A 19806-nucleotide genomic window follows, 5' to 3' on the forward strand; every position below is an offset into this window, starting at 1 on the left:
GCAGCATCCAGTTGCTCACAGGTCAGTATGCTTAGTGAAAGCATAAATTCTAACATTTTAAAAAACGCTTAGGTTTATATTATTGTAAGAGGTCATTCTTGGGGAGGAAGGAAGGCCGTGCCCCACAGACATCCTCCCTCAGCATGCCCAGCCAGTTTTGGGCACCCACCAGGGATATTCTCTGCTCCAGGTTTGACATTGATTTTGGGAACAAAAACACAGGACAAAGCTGAAGCACAAGCGGGCAGGAAGATTTGAAGGCACCAGCATGCAAGGGCTCCACAGGAGAAGGAATTTCACACTTTCACTTCATTAAATCTATCTTCCTGTAAGACAGGAAAAATAATCACCCAAACTAGTTAGATTATACTGATACAATCTGACACAGAGCCAGATGACATTTTCTGGTTTATTTGAAGTTGACACCTTGAGACAAGGCACACCTGAGAGGATCAGAGCAGTAAGAAGGTAGCAGGAACCTTCCCTCCCTCCCCCGCAACTTCATGAACTCCACTGCAGACTATTAAAAATAAACCAGTAACCTAATAAATTGCAGAAGATATTTAAGTCAGAGTGGGGCAAGGAAAGAGAAAGAGAGCCTAAAACTTGAAACAATGAAAACTGTTACTAGAAACCTAGTTTAGAAGCTTCAAGAGTCACACAAAAAAGTCCTCGAGACCTAATGGCTATAAATAATCACTTTCCAAAATCAATGGTATTAAGTTGAACATGCATAGTTTTTATTCCTTGAATTCCCATGCAAAATATGCAAATGTTAATGTTTCCAGTTCCGTATTTCCAGATTCATTGGGAAAGACTAATTATTGCAACACCCATAAAATGTTGCTGATTAACTCCATGAGTGCAAGTTTCCAGCCGTGTAGAGAAGTCCTGACCCCCAGCTTACATTTTAGCAAAGAAATGAGACAACTTAAACCCAAGGAGTTTCCTAGGAAGTTGAAGTACTTCCATTTATTCATTTATTTATTTAGTTAAATAAAGTGATGGCCCAAGCAGTAACTAAAATGATATAAAGCACCTTATCTGAAGAAGTTGTGATCACACTTCATCCTCAGGAATACCACAGAGCTGTTACAACCCATTTTACCTCATCCATTAAGTAAAACACTTTTCCTCTGTACTACTGCATATCTCAAAAATAAAACCCACAGTGCTTCAGTTTAGAATGATGTATAATTTATTCATATATTCACAAGTAGTTGGACACTACTCAATTTAATCTCCATATGCAAGTGATTTACACAAACATATAATACTAAAATTGATTGCTTAGAAGGTAAAAAATACCATGGGTATGAAATGCCATGGTAGATGTTGTTCAGTATACTACACAATCTTATTGTCAAACACTTTTATTCATTTATGCTTTTAGAAAAAAGGCAGTTTGCCATTTTGAATTTTTTTTATAAGCAGTCTGGGAAACACAAGCAGTTTTGTTCTAAACCTTCTAACCAAATATTTCTCCCAGCTCTTAGGAACTGAATTAACAACCAAAGCAACATTTTCAGTAGTTCAAAGAAAAGATAAATAATTTTGCTTCCCTGAATTCACCAAGCACCACGTGACCAAATCATGTTGCCTTCCAACGTGTGACACAAAGCACCAACCTCTGCATATCCAAAGGAATGTGCAGGAATCTAGACCAGGCCTCAGTGTGGTGGGTTTGGTGACAACAGCCTGATGTTATAATTTTTGGCCCCTGCCGGTATCTCTTAGTTGTGAATGTGCTCACAGCTCACTGTGTTAGCATCACCAGACCATTTGGTATTCATGCATTTGATCATAATTCTGCATAAACTCTTCTCACTGAAAGTTGTATCTCACAAGCCTCATTAATTTTGCATTAAGCATATAATGGTTGCATGGAGAAAATTGGACTTAAATGTGTTTGTCTGAATTAGATTAAATTACATTATCTTCTAGATGAGGTCCAAACATATATTTTGCTTGAAATGCCAGTAGTTATCTTAAAACATACCGAGAAGTTAAAAAGCTTTCACAATACAAGATCCAGCTACTTATTCCACATATACAAAAACACTGCTAGAGAAATACAATTCAATTGTCAATGCTGAATTATGAGGAAAGTCTAAAAAAATAGAAAAACTCTGATATCTGGACATCAATTCAGAAGGTAACACTGCATAATGAGGCAATATGAGCACCCATTTAAAATGAAAAATCCCCAGCAAGAGAAGCATAAGGGGATCATGTGACAAAAATAGATGAACACTGCGCCAAAAACATGCACACGATTGCCATGGTCATTCAGTATGCTAGTGATGGTCTAACAGTGATCTAAACCAAGAGTGAGACAGTGCTTCCAAATTAAATCAACTGAGTAACTACATATTGATTAAACTTTCTGATGCAGCAAAGTGAGGACACAGAGCCATCTCTGGGTTCTGGAGCTGTCTCAAGATTCGCTTGTAAAATTTCTCTCTGACGCGATTAAATTCCATTATGTCCAGTGGATCCTCATCAATCCAGAATTTGTGGAATTCATGCATTAAGTAGCCTACAAAACAATACGAAGGAAGAAGAGATAAATACTGCATGTAAAGATGACATATAAAATTAGAAACTAGCCTGGAACTAATAATTATGATCTGCAAAGATAATCCTTTTCACTGAGATCTGACACCTCATGACACTGGGCAGGAACAAGACTAAACCTATTCTGGACAAGGCCAAAATTGGATGAATATTACACTCACTGGCAGAATCTCTCACAATAAATACAATAAGTCACTAGTCATCTTGACATATGGATTCACAAACTGAAACATAAAACCAGGGAGTATAAAAAGAGGGAGAGATGTTGCAAGTGCTCATTATCAGTTCCTTGCCTACACATTGAAAAATATTAGAAGTGTTACTCCCACTGTGCAAAGATGAACAGCAGGCCTCTGCTGCAGCAGGGATGCTTAAATACAGGGGACAGAGCTGTCAAAACATTATTTTGGCGGTGGAGCTGCAGCTCTGCTGAAGGGTGGGGAGTAACACTGGAATGTAGATGCAGTATCATATGACAGTTGGATTTAAGGGGAAACAATATTCAGACACTCCTTAAAGCACATTTGCTTTTTTCTTATTATTTAAAAAAGAGCAAGGTCACTTGGTAAGGTGCTTAGTGCATTTTTTGTTTGCGTTTCTTAATTTGTTTTACACCTTGGCTTGGTGGTGGCCTCCATCAGAGCTGAAGAGCAGAATCCAAGCATCTGAGACAGGAGGGCACATTCTCTATGCTGTGTCAGAAGACTTTATTTCTTTTTTTAAACTATGGGCAGTAGTATGTTAGCAGAGTACCAATTATGCATTTCCACCCCTTGCCCCACACTCCCACCCAGCACTTACAGAACGTCTGCTGGAAGTGGGTGAGCGTGGGTGCTTCTGGAGCAACGTTGTAGAAATGGGTCTTCAGAGCCCCACTCACAAGCAGGTTGTATGCAAGGTCTGTTATGTTAATGCCCACAATGGCAAAAGAGTAGCTGTAAGGAAAAGCAGCAACTTTTGTTGAGAATTCACCTTCTTTTGTCATATTTTAAGGAACACTGATGACCCTGTTACTGAGATGCATTAATTCTCTCCTTTGTGAATTTCCAAGGTGCGTGTGGGGTGCAAATCAAGGAAAACATGTATTCTGTGTGCTTTGTACAGCATTTCCCTTGGGAAGTACGTGGTCACAGTAAAAACAGGAGTCTCATCACTGTGCCAGCCTTTTCAGGGGAACAGTACTGATTAATTCCTACAAAATAAGAACAAGCACAGACGTCCCTGTGCTCCTGCACTCGCCTCTGAAGCAGGGCAAGGACTCCACACGGTGGCCAGGCTGCAGGGTGACCCATCATCTGTTATTTTTAACTGCTGGAGTTCCCACTGGAACTCATTACCCATAGTTAGGAACATCGTGCTTCAACAACCTGTCCTGAAAAGACATTCATATGGCTAAAAAGCTTGTGAAAAGCATCCAGCAGAGTCACCTCTGATTTCTCCCTAAAAGAGAACTAGAGACAAAGGCCAGAAAACAGGCAAAATCCTAAATCAAAGCCTGCAGGAAACAGAAACAAGAAAATCAGACTAATTAAGCAAACTCTGTCCTGCTAGGAGATATTAACAAGTGAAGTATATTAAGGCACAACAAAACTCAGAAACTGGAAGCTAACTTGTAAGGCCGGTTCATAAAAAATTTGACATTTCTAGCAGTGACTATTTCCCAAGAAAGCACATAAAGACTCACACGGACATTCCGTCACAAAAGCAAACATGTTTGGATATTCAGTGATTGATTTTTTTTCTCAGCTAAAGACAGCTGTCTTCTCTAGACTGTCTTGGGTATTTTTTCAACTACCTCTATCAAGCAAACAGAAATATTTTCTTCTCCTTTAATCTTTTTTTTGCATTTCAGGAGGGAAAAAAACAAACCAGATGTACAGAAGTTAACTTCAGCATGAAGTTAACTTGCCTAATGGCAACTTTCACAGAAAAATTAAATCTGGGCAGTAAAATCTTGTATTACAGATTTTTAGATACACTCAGAAGGAACATCCTGTTCCATTTCCATGAATAATGCAGTTCTACCAAACCCTCTGCTAAAGAAGAAAAAACCCTCAGTACTATTTCTTCGCTATTATATTTTCCTAAAAGCAGTTCTGAACCTGCCTTCGACAGCAAGAAGTGAAACTTGATCATGTCATGTGCTAAGAAGAATTAAACAGATATTAATCACCACACTATATATAGCACACAAAGAAAGCTTCTCCTTGCTACAAAATTTTTGGCTTATTTTTTTCTGAATGTAACTTGAATTGTTTCTCCAGTAACCTTCGACCAAAATCAAGGTGTGGCAGATGTACATATGCTCACAGAAATTTCTTTTAAAAAAGAACTAGGAAACAACTTTTCTCCCTCAAATATATAGCATCACTGTTATTTGCTGTGTTTGCAGGAAATCAAAAAAGGTCTTTAAACTTACCCAATTGCCTTATCAAACTTTTTCTTCTCCCATTCAGCTTTGCTAAGTTGGCTGAGGAAGAAAAAATAGTTAAAATCCAGATATTGCCAAACATTACTAACTGACAAATATTTTCTTTCAACTTCTCTGATGCTATAATATTGCCTGAATATGATATTTTATCTTCTTTGATATGGCTAATACCATTTAACACTCCTTCTGGCTGAATGGATTGATAGAAACAGACTTGAAATGAGTAACTGGTTTAGAGCATTGCCAACAAACTGGTCTCACCATTACAAAATGCACCTATGCTCTCAGCAAAAACTCATTGTTTTCTAAATAGACCACAAAGGTGAACCACTTCAGTTAAGCTTGAGCTGTACAAGAAGTTGTAAATTATATTTAACTAATCAAAGATGGTTTTAGCTCTTTTGTGTTTTCAGAGATATTCGTGATACTCATCACTGATGATGAGGCATGATTCACCTGAGGCAGCAAACATGAAAATACCCCTCTGACAGTAAATTTTTATGACCAGACAAATTAGAAATCACTCAACAGCCAAAGATAAGGAACAGAGTTTCCTATTATTTGGCACAATAATGCAGTGCTTTTCAAGGACACAGAAGACGCCTTCCTGAAATAAAATTAGTCAGGGAACAGATTCATTTTTAACTAAATTTCAGCTCTCCAACAATTTAAAAGAGCTGTGTGATCCATCCAGTCAGCCAACATCCCACTAACCAGGTTTGAATCTACTGAGATGAGCAAGTTTAGCAGAAATCATTGCCTGCATTTGAAACCAGCTAAAGGCAGGCACAGAACTGACCCTAACCAGGAGCCTACAGCCTTGACATGGCTGTGGAAATTTTGCCCTAGTAAGACAAATCAGAGTTTGCAAGCTTTAGGTCCCAAATTATAGACAGCTTTGTGTCTATAAAGCATTGTTCTTAGACTATTCTTGAACTTCAGTAAGTATAAATTGCACTAAAAACAATTCCCTGAGCTTCATGTAAATATAGTATATAAAAATTGTTATCAATAATTACTTAAGATGCTAATAGGTTCACAGCCATTGTGACCTGAGGGTTACTAGCTGGCATAAGGACAGAAACTTCAGCTCCTAAATAACTTTGCAGGCAGGAATACCCTATTATTTGCTCATCCTCTAAAATCTGAACCATCTTTGTAGGCTGTGGAATAACACCAGTTAGAAAACCCCAGGTAAAGACTGAATAATAAATGTGGCACACATAGGATGTGGGCAAGTGAAAAAGTTCAACTGAGATAGGAAATCCATTGATCCCATCAGAAAACAGCACAGCTGCTAAGCAACCACGCCAGGAAGATCACCAGGGGCACCACCTGCAGCATCTATCTTCTACTGAATGCTCTGTCAAGGCACAGAAATTGCACATGCTCACACTGCACTCCAAGACTGCCCTTGGTAATCAAACATGCAAATGAAGCACACTAATATGTTCCAAGGGCTTTTTGTCACAGAATTATCACTAGGAACTCAACAGGAAAAAAAAAACAAACCAAGAACCCTGAGGAGATCAAAAGCTTCAGGATTTAGGTGTGCACCAGCTTTATGGATATCTAACACTATTGGCAGAAGAAAAATGTCTTTTCAGGGAACTAATTTCTATTTAACTGGCTAAGAGGCCTCCACTCCCCAATAACTATGGAGTCTCTTACTGACAAATTACCTACAGCACAGTTTGTGACACTTGCAGGTTCCTGATCTCTGAACAGCCAGGACAATGGAGTAACCACATTGGAACCACCATTAGTTAAGGCAGACAGAATATGTGACTATAAATAAAGGGGCTTTTCAGCTCTACTAACAAATATTTGGCATAGACTACTTATGATTATCAAGTCAGTCACTTTAACAATATCAAGCAAGGTGGATTTCATTTTTGATATATAAGCATGTTCATATGTACCCAGTGTTCCTCTGCCCAGTTTGGGTCTAAAGGAAAGAACATGGATCTCCCAGTGTTGCAACAAAGACTTTAAGATTATAACACACCAAATTGTAGTTTGATCTTTATTTACATGTAGTGTCTCAGAAAACTTAGAAAAAAGAAAAAAATACCTTAGTTCCTTCTTAGTGACTTCCCTTTATTATGAAAAAACACAAACAAATTAAAATAAAGGTAAATAAAAATACAAAAATCACTTGAAATCAGAAGTGAAAACATTTAACACTAAATTTAACTATTTCCAAGATTTGGCATACAAGTTTACCTCTTGCACCTGGTCAGCTTTCAGGATCAGTACTTTTCAACAGACAGCATGTGGAAATACCCAAGGACATGCCCAACAAAGAGAAAAAACCCCAGCCCCCTTCCTCAAAGAGAGCCAGCAGAGTGCTCTCTCAAGTTATTGTTTCTGGTCTCAAGCATTACCTGTATTTAGGGTGAAGAGAATCAGTGAGAACTTGCTGAGCTATCTCAGTGTCCCATTCAGCAAAATACCTGCAGACATATATGTTTAGGGTGAATTGTTTAAAAAGAAACAAAAGCAATAAAAGCATGTGAAGTCATAGTAAGCTGTCTCTACACACCTTTCTAAAGGCAGGTGCATGTGTTACACAGTATGAGCAGCATCTGATGTGTTAAACTCATTAAACTGCCACTCAGACTCCCAAACTGAAAGATTAGAGCAGCCTCCAACTCCAAGTGCACTCCTATATGGGTTTAGGGAATGTGCATTGCAGAGTCTCCTCTCCACCCACCCTACAGAAAATCAGTTGTTTGTGACTGGAGCATGTCGGGTGCTGAGCTCAGGAAAAAGCAGTTCAGACCTCTTGATCTGGCAGATTCATTAAGCAAGATAAGAGTAATCACAGAAGACTAAGAAATTAAATACATGGTAGGGATTAATTTCAAATGGAAGTTCAAAGCCAGAGTCAAGAGTCCAGATCCTCAACTGAGATTTACTAGGGAGCAACATACGGACGGAGGATGATTTATGTCCTGCAATCTGTAAAAGCAGAAAATACTTATTTTTCGCCTTGTAAGGAGAAGTTATTTTACCAAATGTTTCCAAGTTATGTAACTGCATGCAGCAAATACAATTGCTGGAGAAAATGACAGGCATTAGTCAATTCCCAAATTACAAAGCACAGCTATAGCATTAACACCTGGTGCGCATGAGTTGGAAGAAAAAAGTGATGTAAACTCACTGTTTAATTTTGAGTATCGACAGAAATTGAAGCAGTAGTCAAACTACTTAAATCTACCATCAGTGACTGCATATCAAGTGTTTTGCTTAAGAATTCAGCATGAAATTCCCAAAGACAGCAGCTGAGCAGTAACATAACCCTCCCACCTACATACTTCCAGGGCATTTTGTTTAAGGAGATCTAGATACTGATGAAAATATACTTTACACTTTCTTTCTGGTAGGAAGAGAGTGCTAACTTGCTGTGTCACAGAGAAACTAAAAAAAGGGCTTAGCAAGTGGTATTACAAGGTTGAATTAGGAATACTGAAAGAAAGGAGACCCCTTTGAGAAACACTCCAAAAATGAGGCTAGCAAATAAATTGTTTCACTTGCTTAATATGAAGTCCCTGACACTTTTATAAATTATTCCCACAGATTTGCTAAAATCTGCAAGTAATGCTGCTTTTCATGACTTCAGACCCCAGTAAACCCATCTGCAGAGGGACATACTTACACCAAGTTATATAAGCCCAGGAGACCCATTCCTCTGAAGTCTGTTTTAGGATCGTCACCTTGGAAACCAATTTCACACCACTGCTTCGAAATCCGAGCTTTCAGCGGTGAATTCGGCTTCAAGCATTTCCACAACTAGGAAGATTACAGGTAAAACATAGTGAAGTTTCCACACAGTGAAGCTTTTTCTTTTCTTTTTTTTTATTTTTTTCTCTTTTTAAACCAAGCTACATTCTGATCACTGAACAGTATCGCAGCATTTCTATCCCAGCAACCCAAACACAAAATCAAATGGAGTTCCTCTGGATGTGTGTCTGTGGGGGGAAATCCCAAACTGCTCTGAAGAATTGCAGACATTTCAGCCCTACAAGGCCTTTCTGTTCTTATCACAGCTGCTCTAACAAGACCTGTTTTGCTTATGCTTTGTTCATCAAGGTGGTGTCTGCCTCCATAAGCACAGAGACAGGAATGGGCTGGAATTTGGTTGTAAATCACTGACAGTGCAGCAGAGCAGCTTTGAGTTCCTAAGGTTCTGCAGCAATCTTTTCTCTTTTTCATTTTTTTTGCAAGTCTCTGGAAAGGTTATAAATCAAGAGAGTTGGCTACCATGGTGTTGAACAGCAAATTGGAGAACATTAAAAAAAAATCCATACCAGGATAGCATGTGCACCATCATATTTAACTAAGGGAAGAATCATTCATTGATCTCACATAAAGAAATGTCCGAAGTGATTTAACAAGCCAGATCATCAGCTGGAATAAATCCCTTTAACTGCACTGGTTCAGCAACTTTAGTGCCTAAATATCATGTTGCCATGCACCTAAAAGCAGCCTCAATTGACATATGACAAATGCATACCTTTATGCACACCTCATGTGCCATATCACAAACTCACCCTTTTTGAAGTGTATTAAGAAATCAGAACTTAGAATAAGAAAGTGTATTAATCACCAGTCATGAATTGGTGAGCACATCCGCAAGAAAATCACTCAGACAAAGCCTACCCAAGGGAAAGAGTTGTGTGCACATTTCCCAAATAAAAACAGAAATTGTTTTAATTTTAGCAACTGCATTTAAAATTAAGTGCCCTGGGAAGGTTAAAATCTTAATGATTTCACTTTGTAACGACTGTATAAAGCATCATTGTTTAAACCAACGTTCATCCATCAACAGTAAATACAGTATTAATCATTAGTACAATCACATTAAGTTAATCTTTCTCTCATTCATTAAGTGCTCTCCTGGTAAACATGAATAAATGATAGCCATTAGGAACCCGAATTACCCATTGCAGAGATCACTTAGCAGAGTATCTAGAAGGAATGAAAACCAACCAGACTATTCTTACACAGCGAGGATTATAAAATGAATTAAACCCTTGGACATATTTCCATTTGGCATTTGCAAAAGTAGAACATCTGCTGTAAACAAGTGCTAATACTTAGGTGAAACTGATACTTTTTTCAACATTTTGACTTTGCATAATGTCGCATAAACTGCACTGTTTAATCTCTCCTCAGACAAATGCTTAGTTCCATTCTGCTTTTATGCTTGTGTAATTACATTTTTCAAGCACTTACATGACTACACATCATTGCTGACACGATTCTCAGGCTGGATGGTGGGGAGAGGCTACAGCCAGCTCCTTGGTCCTTCTCACCTATGATCCCAGACCCTACTTGCTCTCTGGGCAATGTAGATTCTTGTATTTAGGGTATTTATAGATGCTCTCCTGGAGCCAAAAGCCCTCTTTAATCTGCAGTGAGGTGCCTGGTATTTTCAGCAGCCAACACTGTAGGCTGCCACCTGGATCTCTCACCTGCAAGACACAGGCTTCCTCAATGGGTAAATCTGTGTGTCTCTTTAGTTAAAACTCACTCTACTCCCATAAATTTGTGCATTTGGATACAGGAGCAGCACTTGAACAGGAGAAGTCCTTCTGCCCAAGTCTACCCGATGGTTAGAACACTCCTTCAGGGCAGCTCTGGATTTGGAACACCCCTGGGTGAGACTCCCACCTCCCATCAGCAGGCAAACCTTAAAGGCAGCTTTCCAGACACCAACAGGAACCCTGAGGCATTTTTAGAAGTAGTTACTTGCATCTGACAGTGCTTGGATAATATGCCTACTGGGATTTTTGGAAGACCAAGTAATTATGGTAAAATTTCCAGAAGCTCTCACCGTAACTTGTGCAAAGGCTTGCACTGCAAGCTACAGCATGGAAGACATCTTCACCATCATCTGGTATTGTTAAAGTCTTCAGTATTTTTTGTCATAAATTGAAAAAGAAAACCCCTCACAACCAAACAGGTAGTATGTTTTTATAAGAACTCTGAAAATTCTCTAGGAAGTCATTTTGCTTATAGCCAAAAAGCTCACTATCACTTATTCTGTTTCTTGGCATTTCTCTGAAGTGTCTTGCAATAGCTATGGTTAAAGTAGGATCAGGACCAGGGCTTGCTATTAGGCTGTTTTTCAGACATTTATTCTTTCCTCAATTTCTTTCTAATATAAGAACTCTCTAGCTCTTTCTCTGCTTAAGGCTTCAAGACAGAGAAATTGCTTTTATTATCTGCTCCAGTGCAAGGCTTTCCTGAAAGCATGAAGGAAGTAAAAACCAATTGTTATGGTTTTCCTGACTCTCCATGTATTATTGAAAGAATAGTGTCATTTTGTTTTCACTTGAAAATACATTTGGTAACTATAAATGTGTAAGTCATCAACTCCCACTCTTCCATTCCACACAATAAAAAATAGATGTTTGCCATTGGTATACACAGACATTGCCCTGCAAAAATACATTAAATTGAAGAAATAAATTTGTAATTTGGTTAATAGAGAAAAATACCTTCTTGTGTTGGAGAAAGGTGTACTGAAGGAGGACATAAAACTACTTTTCCAGAGCTCACTGCAGATAACAGCTCTGTGCTCTAAGACCTGTGTTATCCAGCACCTAGATATAGTCCAGCCAAGGGAAATGCATTTATCAGCCAGGGAGTGAGCTGTTTGCTTGGCAGGTCTTACACCCAGACCAGATTATAAGGCTGTGCAGTCTTATCTCAAAACAGGTACATGATGGAGGAAGGTGAGAACAGCTCTCAGTGTTCCAAAGAGGTTTATGAAGCAGGCTTGGGAGCTGACATGAATAAAGGACGCCCCCCAAGCACCTCCTGAGTGCCTACCTTCAGCAGCATTTCCTCGTGCTGCGGATTCTCCGAATCGTACGGCTCTCGGCGCAGCTTCTCCACCTCTGCAATGAGGTTTCTGTAGCCCACAATCTGCAGCAGGCATGCCTGGAGAGACACTCCCAGCCTGAGGGTGGGGAGAGCAACATATTCCACCTCAGTCAGGTATAGCCATGAAACAGCACTGCCGTGTATGCACACAGCTGATACACATGACTAGTGTTACATCCGTCAATTGGCAGTCTAACACTTCAGTTGCAACAGGACAATTTCCAAGAGATCAATATGACATTGATAATACAAGGCATTGTGAAGGGCACAGTCTCATCTAGTCCCATTCTTAGATGATAATATTTGGGATTTTTTTAAAACCGTGAACAGTGATTTTTCACATTGAAATCACATTATAACTATACACAGCAGCATTGAATGCCTGTAACAAGCACATTACTGTATCTTTCTCTTCATTCCAATGACAGCTTTTCAATCAATTTCCTGGGATCAGAGATGAGAACTTGAAAAAGGCTGAGGGGGGAAAGAAAACTCAGCAAAAAGCTAAAAATAATTGTTTTGCTTCTGTGCCACTAAAGCTAGCATAAAGAAGCCAAAAGCCTGAAGTAATACAGTTTCAAAGATCTGCCTCCAGGCAGATTTGGCTTTTGTCTCATGTTAAGAATCATCATAATAGTTCTCTTTTCATTTTAATGCAGATTTTTGTGTTTCATTTTACATTTTCTGATGCATCATCAAAAAAACCAAACCCAACACACATGAAATAACTACCCTCAAAAAACTCTAAACCAAACTTATAAAAAACCCACCAGAAAACTCTGCACCAAACAACAGCTTTACATTAAGAATTTATAATACAAAATCTAAGTCATGCAGTATGCAACTGCCATACTCATAGAAATATTTGCTTATATATGGCAATAAGCCCTTTAATAGTGTGTAAAATTACAGGAACACCTGGTATGAATTTGGAGGGCAAGCTAAGTGCACCCTTACTCCTCTGTGGAACACAGGCTGCACTGATATTAAGCTGCATATTCCTTGCCTGTTGTGCTTGATACACTGAAACATTTTGTTTATTCTGTAATACTCTCAAATTTTCTGAACATAAGGATTTTCACTGCTTATCTTTTGAGGCAGATCCTGTTTGTCTAAATTGATGTCCCTCTATGGCAAGGTGACCTGCCTAGGATGAGGGAAAGGATGAGGATGTTTTGTACCTGAACTTTACTAAGGCCTTTGACACCTCAGCATTCTGCTGGAGCTGGCTGCTCGTGGTTTGGGTGGGTGCACTGTCCACTGGGTAAAAATCTGTCTGAGGGTGGTAGGGAATGCAGTTGCATCCAGCTGGGGGCTGGTCACTAGTGGCATTCCCCAGGGATCAGTCTGGGACCAGTTCTATTTAATATCTTTATTAATAATCTGGATCAAGTGCACTCTCAGTCAGTTCACAGCTGATACCAGGTTGGACGGAATGTTGATCTGGTGGAGGGCAGGAAGGCTCTGCAGGGGAATCTGGGCTGGCTGAATCCACGGACCAAGGCCAATTGTATGAGATTCAGCAAGGCAAAGCACTGGGCCTCCCATTACAAGAGAGACATTGAGGGGCTGGAGCGTGTCCAGGGAAGGGCAGCGGAGCTGGGGAAGGCTCTGGAGCACAAGTGCTGTGAGGGGCAGCTGAGGGAGCTGGGGGTGTTCAGCCTGGAGAAAAGGAGGCTCAGGGGGCCCTCAGCACTCTCTAAAACTCCCTAACAGGATGGTGTAGCCAGATGGGTGTTGGTCTCTTCTCCCAGGTAACAAGTGATAGGACAAGAGCAAATGGCCTCAGGTTGCCCCAGAAAAAGTTTAAATTGGATATTGGGGAGAATTTCCTTCACCAAAATGTCAAGCCCTGAAACAGCCTGAAGGAAAGTAAGGAAAGTAGTAGAGTCACCATCCCTGGGGGTATCTAAAAAACATGTACATCTTTCAGATGTATGTGGCACTTATGGAAATGGATTAGTGGTGCATTTGGCACTGCTGGGTTAACTGTTGGACTTCAGAATTTAAAACCTTTTCTAACCCAAATGATTCCACAGGTTATCTACAGAATCAGAGACATCAGCATTAGTCCATTTTTCATGCTGCAATTTTATCCCATTTGAAGTTATAACCCTTTCAGACAGAAAAGCCTCCACGGTATTTTCCATCCCTTGTTGTTTCTTTTTTGGGGTTTTTTTGGCTTTTTCTTTTTTTTTTTTTGTAACATGCTTCACTAGCTATAGCCTCCAATTTTACAGAAAGGCTGCATTTCAAAGAAAGCTGAAAAGCCTGACAGACTGTGAAATGCTGCAGAGTATCACTAAATCACAGCCATAATGTTTTTAACTTCTTTATAGCCTCAGTTTAGAGCAGCAGAACACAGGCTATGGCAAAGCAGAGCAATTTTATATTTAAAAAAAATACATGTTTTTAAGATATAAGGTACACGACACATTCAAAGTAAACCATCTTTGCACTTTATATAAAGGCAGTCAAAAGTTCCACACAATGTTATTTGGTAAGGGGGTGGGGGTCAAATTAGGTTCCCCCCTTTCCTTTTCATTAATGCTTTGTTATTCTTGCCAAATGGATGTGGGTGAGGTGCTGATGTCCCACATCCTCTCCTTGTCATCCTGGTGCTGGCTGTGGCTGTTCTCAGAGCCCAGGAGCAATGTACCTGGGCTTGCACTCCCACTGTACTCAGCTCCAGGTGCTCCACCAGATGGAGGCAAGACCAAAACTGGAGCAGGGGAACTAGATCATCGTTAATTCCCTCCCAACCCAAGCCTTTCTGTGACTCTATGTCTGCTTCCATAGTTAGTGTAGACTGCACGTCACCACCAGGTTATTCAACCTGCTCGCTCCTACTGTTATATACACACACGTATCTGAGAGGCATTGATAAAGGAAAATTACTGTGGGATGCCTTCTCCTCTTTAGATCACAGCAGCCCACAGCCTTCAAGAACAGCCAGTGCAAGCACCCCTGTGATGCTAATTCAGCTCTGCAAAGATGCCACATTAACAAAAATGACTGCATACAGATTTGCAGAAACACATACACTATGAGACATGTCCCCTTGTCCTTACCCCAGGAAATGTCAAGTCTCTGCTATCCAACACAAGGCCAGAGATTCTAAACAAGATTGTTTGGATTACAGGTGTTTTAGGTTCAAGAGAAGGCAAGGCATTGGATATTTCTTAATCATGTCTAGAAAAGCAGCTGACCTGATTTTGCTCAAATTTCTGTTGAAAACATCAGTATAAAATAAATGGCTGCATGTAAAACTTCAGTGCAGATGTCTGAAGTTTAGCAGAAATATGATTAATTTAATATAAGGACCAATTTAGTGACAGAGTGTGTATCTATGTATGTGACCTCATCTTGCACATTTCAGGCCCACATTCCTCACTGCTTTAAGAAGATATTTTACCAAATGGGAAGGAGAGCAAGGAGAAAAGGGGATGAGAGACTCAAATGCAGTAAAATATTGAAAGCAAGTATTCTAGTCTAAAGACAAGCATTTATCATGTGCTAAGCATATGAACACCAACTGGATCAAAAAAAAGATAATTCAGGTGGTTTTTTTGTTTGGGTTATTTTTTCCCTCTATGCGGTATTTTTAAAAATATTTTCATAGATTCACAGAATGGTTTGGGTTGGAAGTTTGTCTAGTCTTGTCTTAAAGTTTGTCTAGTCCTAACCCCACTGCCATGGACAGGGACACCTTCCACTAGATCAGGCTTTTCAGAGCCCCACTTAACCTGGCCTTAAACACCCCCAAGGATGGGACATCCAAAACTTCTCTGGGCAACCTGTTCCAGTGCCTCACTGTAAAGAATTTCCTCCTGACATCTAATCTAAGCCTACTCTCTTTCAATTTGAATCCACTCCCTCTTGTCCTGTCACTGCATGCTCCCCAGCTCTCTTGTAGGGTCTCTTCATGTACTAGAAAGACCAGATCATTAAAAATGTAACCTAATGTTCAGGGTCCTGATTTCAAGCAAGGAGAAGTCATTTGCATGACTGCTCTCTCTCTCTCCTGAAGGAGAACATTTCTCCAGAGGCCAAAGGCATGCCATGAGGGGAATCAAAAGGTGATCTCTCGTGTTATACAAAATAATAATTAATTTCTTGTTTTCTTCTGAAATCATTCTGCCCAAGGGCCCAATACTGAGAAGTGAGCACTTGGATCACCCTGATTGCTAAACATTGCAGTTCCTGATGTCCACAATCCAAGCTCTGAGCTGTGCACATTTACGTCCTGCAGTTTTTCCTCAGACATCACCTTCTCTAATTTCTGAGTTTTTATTTTTGAATTTCAGCAGACAGCATGCTGTGTAACACAAGAGTACCAGGGCTGTGATGCCCTCCTCAGATGGCAGCCTCTCAGAAAGGCCTCACATCCACTTGAAGCAGCTGGTCTTTCATCACCCTCCCTTTGAAGAGCATGTGGGCTGGGTCAGGACACACCCCGGAAAAGCTCTGTGCTCACATCCAGAAAAAATTCACAGGGCTTCCCACCTATGAGAATGAGGGGTTCTCTTTGTTTTGTTTCTCTTATTTTCTTCCTTTATTTAATGGTTAGGTCACAATTTTTTCAATTCTTGGGGCTGCGGTCACCATCACAAGAGCTGTCTCTCAAGCTAGAGAGAGGCAGTGTATTCTATTTCCTTTATGATCAGTGGAGCCTCATTTTCAGACCACCCAGTTACTGCCCTTTTTAATGGGGAGTGGGCTGGGAGGGAGATTCCTATAATGAGACAAAATAAATTATAATTTTTCAACTTAGCTTTTGGGTTTTGTTGTTGCAGCAAGACCTTGGGACCACCTAACCTGTTGATGCTGCTGACCAATTAAAGAAAAGCAGCTATCAATTTATGGATGCCCATTTTTAACTATGTATACCAACTTCAAGCTTGGGAAGAGGAGTGAACCTCAGACAGATCACCTGGATAATACAGCTCTCAACTTTCCTCCTACTGATTCCTGACCTAGATATCTTGTGCCTTAAGCACAACAAGGTAAGGCAACCATAAATGTGTTATCATCACCTACTCTTGAAATACACACTTGTAAATTTAATGGTTGGTAGTCAAACTCTTCTTACAAAAGTAAATATTAGTTGCATTACTAAAACTTCTGTTTGGATAATTAAAGGCAGTTTTAAAATGCAAACCAGCATACATCTGTATCAGCTAAAACAAGATGGTTTCCTCCCACTCAAAAGGCAGCATTGAGCCTTTCTAAGAAGCCATCACTGTCCCTGCCAGGACCTGTGGTTTGGTGGTGTTTTATCCCTGGGGAAGTGACCCCCATAAATCCATGCATCAACAATAAACTAAGACAGAATCAGGTAGATAAAAGACTTGCTTATTAAGTAACCATAAAAAATCATTCATTTTTACATAGTTTTTTGACAGCAAAGCTAAAATTAGAATTTTATGCTGAGAGACAGAATTCATCTTCAACTTCTGGACCACAATAACTATAGAGAACAAGTTCTCCATGGACACAAGAACTGAGGAAATCCCACTTGCTCTATAAGGAAACTATGAACTTACTGTGGATTTACATCGGGATTAATCCTTTTCAGCTCCATGATGTCATCTATCGTCTTTTCAATAGCATCAGGGTGAACATTTACTGATGTTTGCAGCCGCTAAAAAGAGGATTTAAACACCTATTAATTCCTACAGAACCTATTACTCAACAGAAGTTAACAGTGGTAAATGTGATGCCTGAAAGCTTCTGCATTAAGAGCCCAGAAGACCCAACTCAACCCCTGTACATATCTTTCCAAATAACTGAACCCTTCTGACTCATTTCAGAGCCCTTGCCCTGTAAGAACTCGAGTCCCTTCGCCCTTGCAGTCAGTTCATCACATTTCTGTGGTGGCTGTCAGTGAGGATGATCAAAGACCTCAGAGCAGACCAAGAAGCAGCTTCAGACCATCCACCTAATTACACTGGAATTGACAGCCTTCATTTAACATTCCCTCTCCCAACATGCTGCAGTAACACAGTGAAATTTCTTCCTTTTCTTTCATATATAATTGCTATTTGTAGAAATGCCCCCAGAAGTTCAGTATTCAAAAACCAACGTGCCATCTGAAAATTTAAGAGGTTGAATTTTCTTGTTCTTTGTCTCAAAACTTCACAATTGCTTAAATGCAAGTTTTAAAATAAGATTTTGCCTTTCTGTTTGTGCTAGAAATACATTTAGAACCACTATGCTGAACTAAGAGTTAAATTACTCCATTTTTGTTAATGGTGAGGCAAGGTTTTCAATATCACTGACTCTTGTGACAGAAATGTAAAGGCTGAAGGATGTTATTTAACATACACACAAGTGTCTTAGGGAACAACTCAGGTTAGCACAACCACTGGTACAGTAAATGGATACAGTGAAAGAGGCTTTTCTCCGTCAATGTATTTAAAAGGAAAAGAGAGAACAAAGCTGGGAAAGTTGCTTTCCAGACAAAAACCCCTGACTTTTCTAAATTTGCAAGCAGCTGACTGCAGATTACAGATATTCTAAGACAGTATGAGGAATCAAACAAAGAACCCCTAAATTACAACACTTCACTCTCATGACCTGCACCATGGCAATTTGTTCCCTTGATTCCATCATTGCCACAGTGGGCCCATCCCTGGAACACAGGACACTCTGCCCAACTTTGCAAGATCAACTCCTTTTGCAGACACAAGACCCCTTCAGTGGAAAATGTAAAATCATATCAAACCTTAAAGTGACTTTTTGGGGTGAGCAAACACCAGACTGAACAAAACAACAGCACAAGACATCATGGAAAAGGTGAGTAATGAGACCTTAGACTCACCTTACTTTTTGAACCTTTCAGGGATGCCTCTGTAAGGGAAGTATTCAAAAGCATCATGTCAGACAAGCATATTTACATTGAATAAATTTAATAACTTATTTCTAGTAACAATATACAATTTTGAGCATATGCAGAAGGCTACAAAGGCATGCAGAACTAAGTATATTGCAGTTACCTATTTTCATGGTTCTGGCAGCTCCAGGTTTGGTGTTGTAACAGATCCTTTGCAATTCACATTGACCTGTTAGTTTCCTGACCACGAACTTCAGGCAGCGCCACAAGCATTTGCAGTAGAAGTACAGGCATACCTGGACAAACATCCTGGCAAAAGAAGAAGCTTGAAAATAAGAGTCTGGAACAGAGTTTGTTTCAACATGTTCACCACCCAAACGGAAAGTACTTCCTCACCCCAAATTCCCATTGCCTAAGGGCACCTTCAGAGCAAAAGCAGCAATCAATCATACTACAAACATTTATGCCAGTAAATATTAAATTGGGCTTTTTAGTATTAGCCAACAAAACACCCTCCACAAAAAGCACCACAGCTAGAAGCACTGAATAAGGAAACACCAGAGTCTTAAAAGGGTACTTGTGGAAAACTCTTTGTCCTCTCAACATAAAAGGCTGTATAGTTCCTAATAATAGTTTGGGGAAACAGAGCTACATGAGAAGGGAGTACAGCTCACCCTGATATAATGGATGCTGAGAATCCAGGAAGACATCACACCCCAGCTTAGTTTTGCCTCAGCAACAACCTGCTCCAAGCAGAATGCTTGGTTATCCTGACAAACTTGACATCCTGACAGCATTCATGTCATGTCCCTAAGAAGGAAAACTAAGGCAATCAAAGCTTCTCCCCTTGCAGAAGAAAAGGTGTTTAAGAACTTTTTGGTTCTTATAATACAGACTTTGGTCTTGAGGACTGCCAGTTCTTCCCAAGACCAGCTGCTACATAGCAGTGATGCCACACAATTCCTCAAAGTACAGAACTGACAGTAAGCCAAGAAAGCCCTTATGTAGCTACTGCAACTAGTTTTGAGTCCCAGCAACAGAAGAAAGACTTTGACAAACTGGGTGT

General features: G+C 39.9%; 1 protein-coding gene across 4 annotated transcripts in view; it reads right to left on the reverse strand.

Moving 5' to 3' along the window:
* Positions 1–1175: 1175 nt before the first annotated feature.
* The window catches only part of ELMOD1 (ELMO domain containing 1), a 43331-nt gene continuing 24700 nt past the window's right edge, over positions 1176–19806 (reverse strand). For 3 of the 4 annotated variants that reach the window (XM_058045620.1, XM_058045618.1, XM_058045619.1), the window contains exons 3-12: positions 18904–19049; positions 18729–18757; positions 17452–17549; positions 11852–11981; positions 8670–8803; positions 7396–7464; positions 7083–7106; positions 4997–5047; positions 3379–3512; positions 1176–2539 (exon numbers count right to left, since the gene is read on the reverse strand). In XM_058045620.1, the coding sequence (XP_057901603.1) occupies positions 2367–2539; positions 3379–3512; positions 4997–5047; positions 7083–7106; positions 7396–7464; positions 8670–8803; positions 11852–11981; positions 17452–17549; positions 18729–18757; positions 18904–19049 (988 nt within the window). In that variant the 3' untranslated portion in view covers positions 1176–2366. The remainder of the gene's footprint in view (positions 2540–3378; positions 3513–4996; positions 5048–7082; positions 7107–7395; positions 7465–8669; positions 8804–11851; positions 11982–17451; positions 17550–18728; positions 18758–18903; positions 19050–19806) is intronic. The other variant, XM_058045622.1, reaches the window with a different exon arrangement.

This window comes from Melospiza georgiana, chromosome 2 (genome assembly GCF_028018845.1).
Source record: "Melospiza georgiana isolate bMelGeo1 chromosome 2, bMelGeo1.pri, whole genome shotgun sequence".
Classification (NCBI taxonomy): Eukaryota; Metazoa; Chordata; class Aves; order Passeriformes; family Passerellidae; genus Melospiza; species Melospiza georgiana.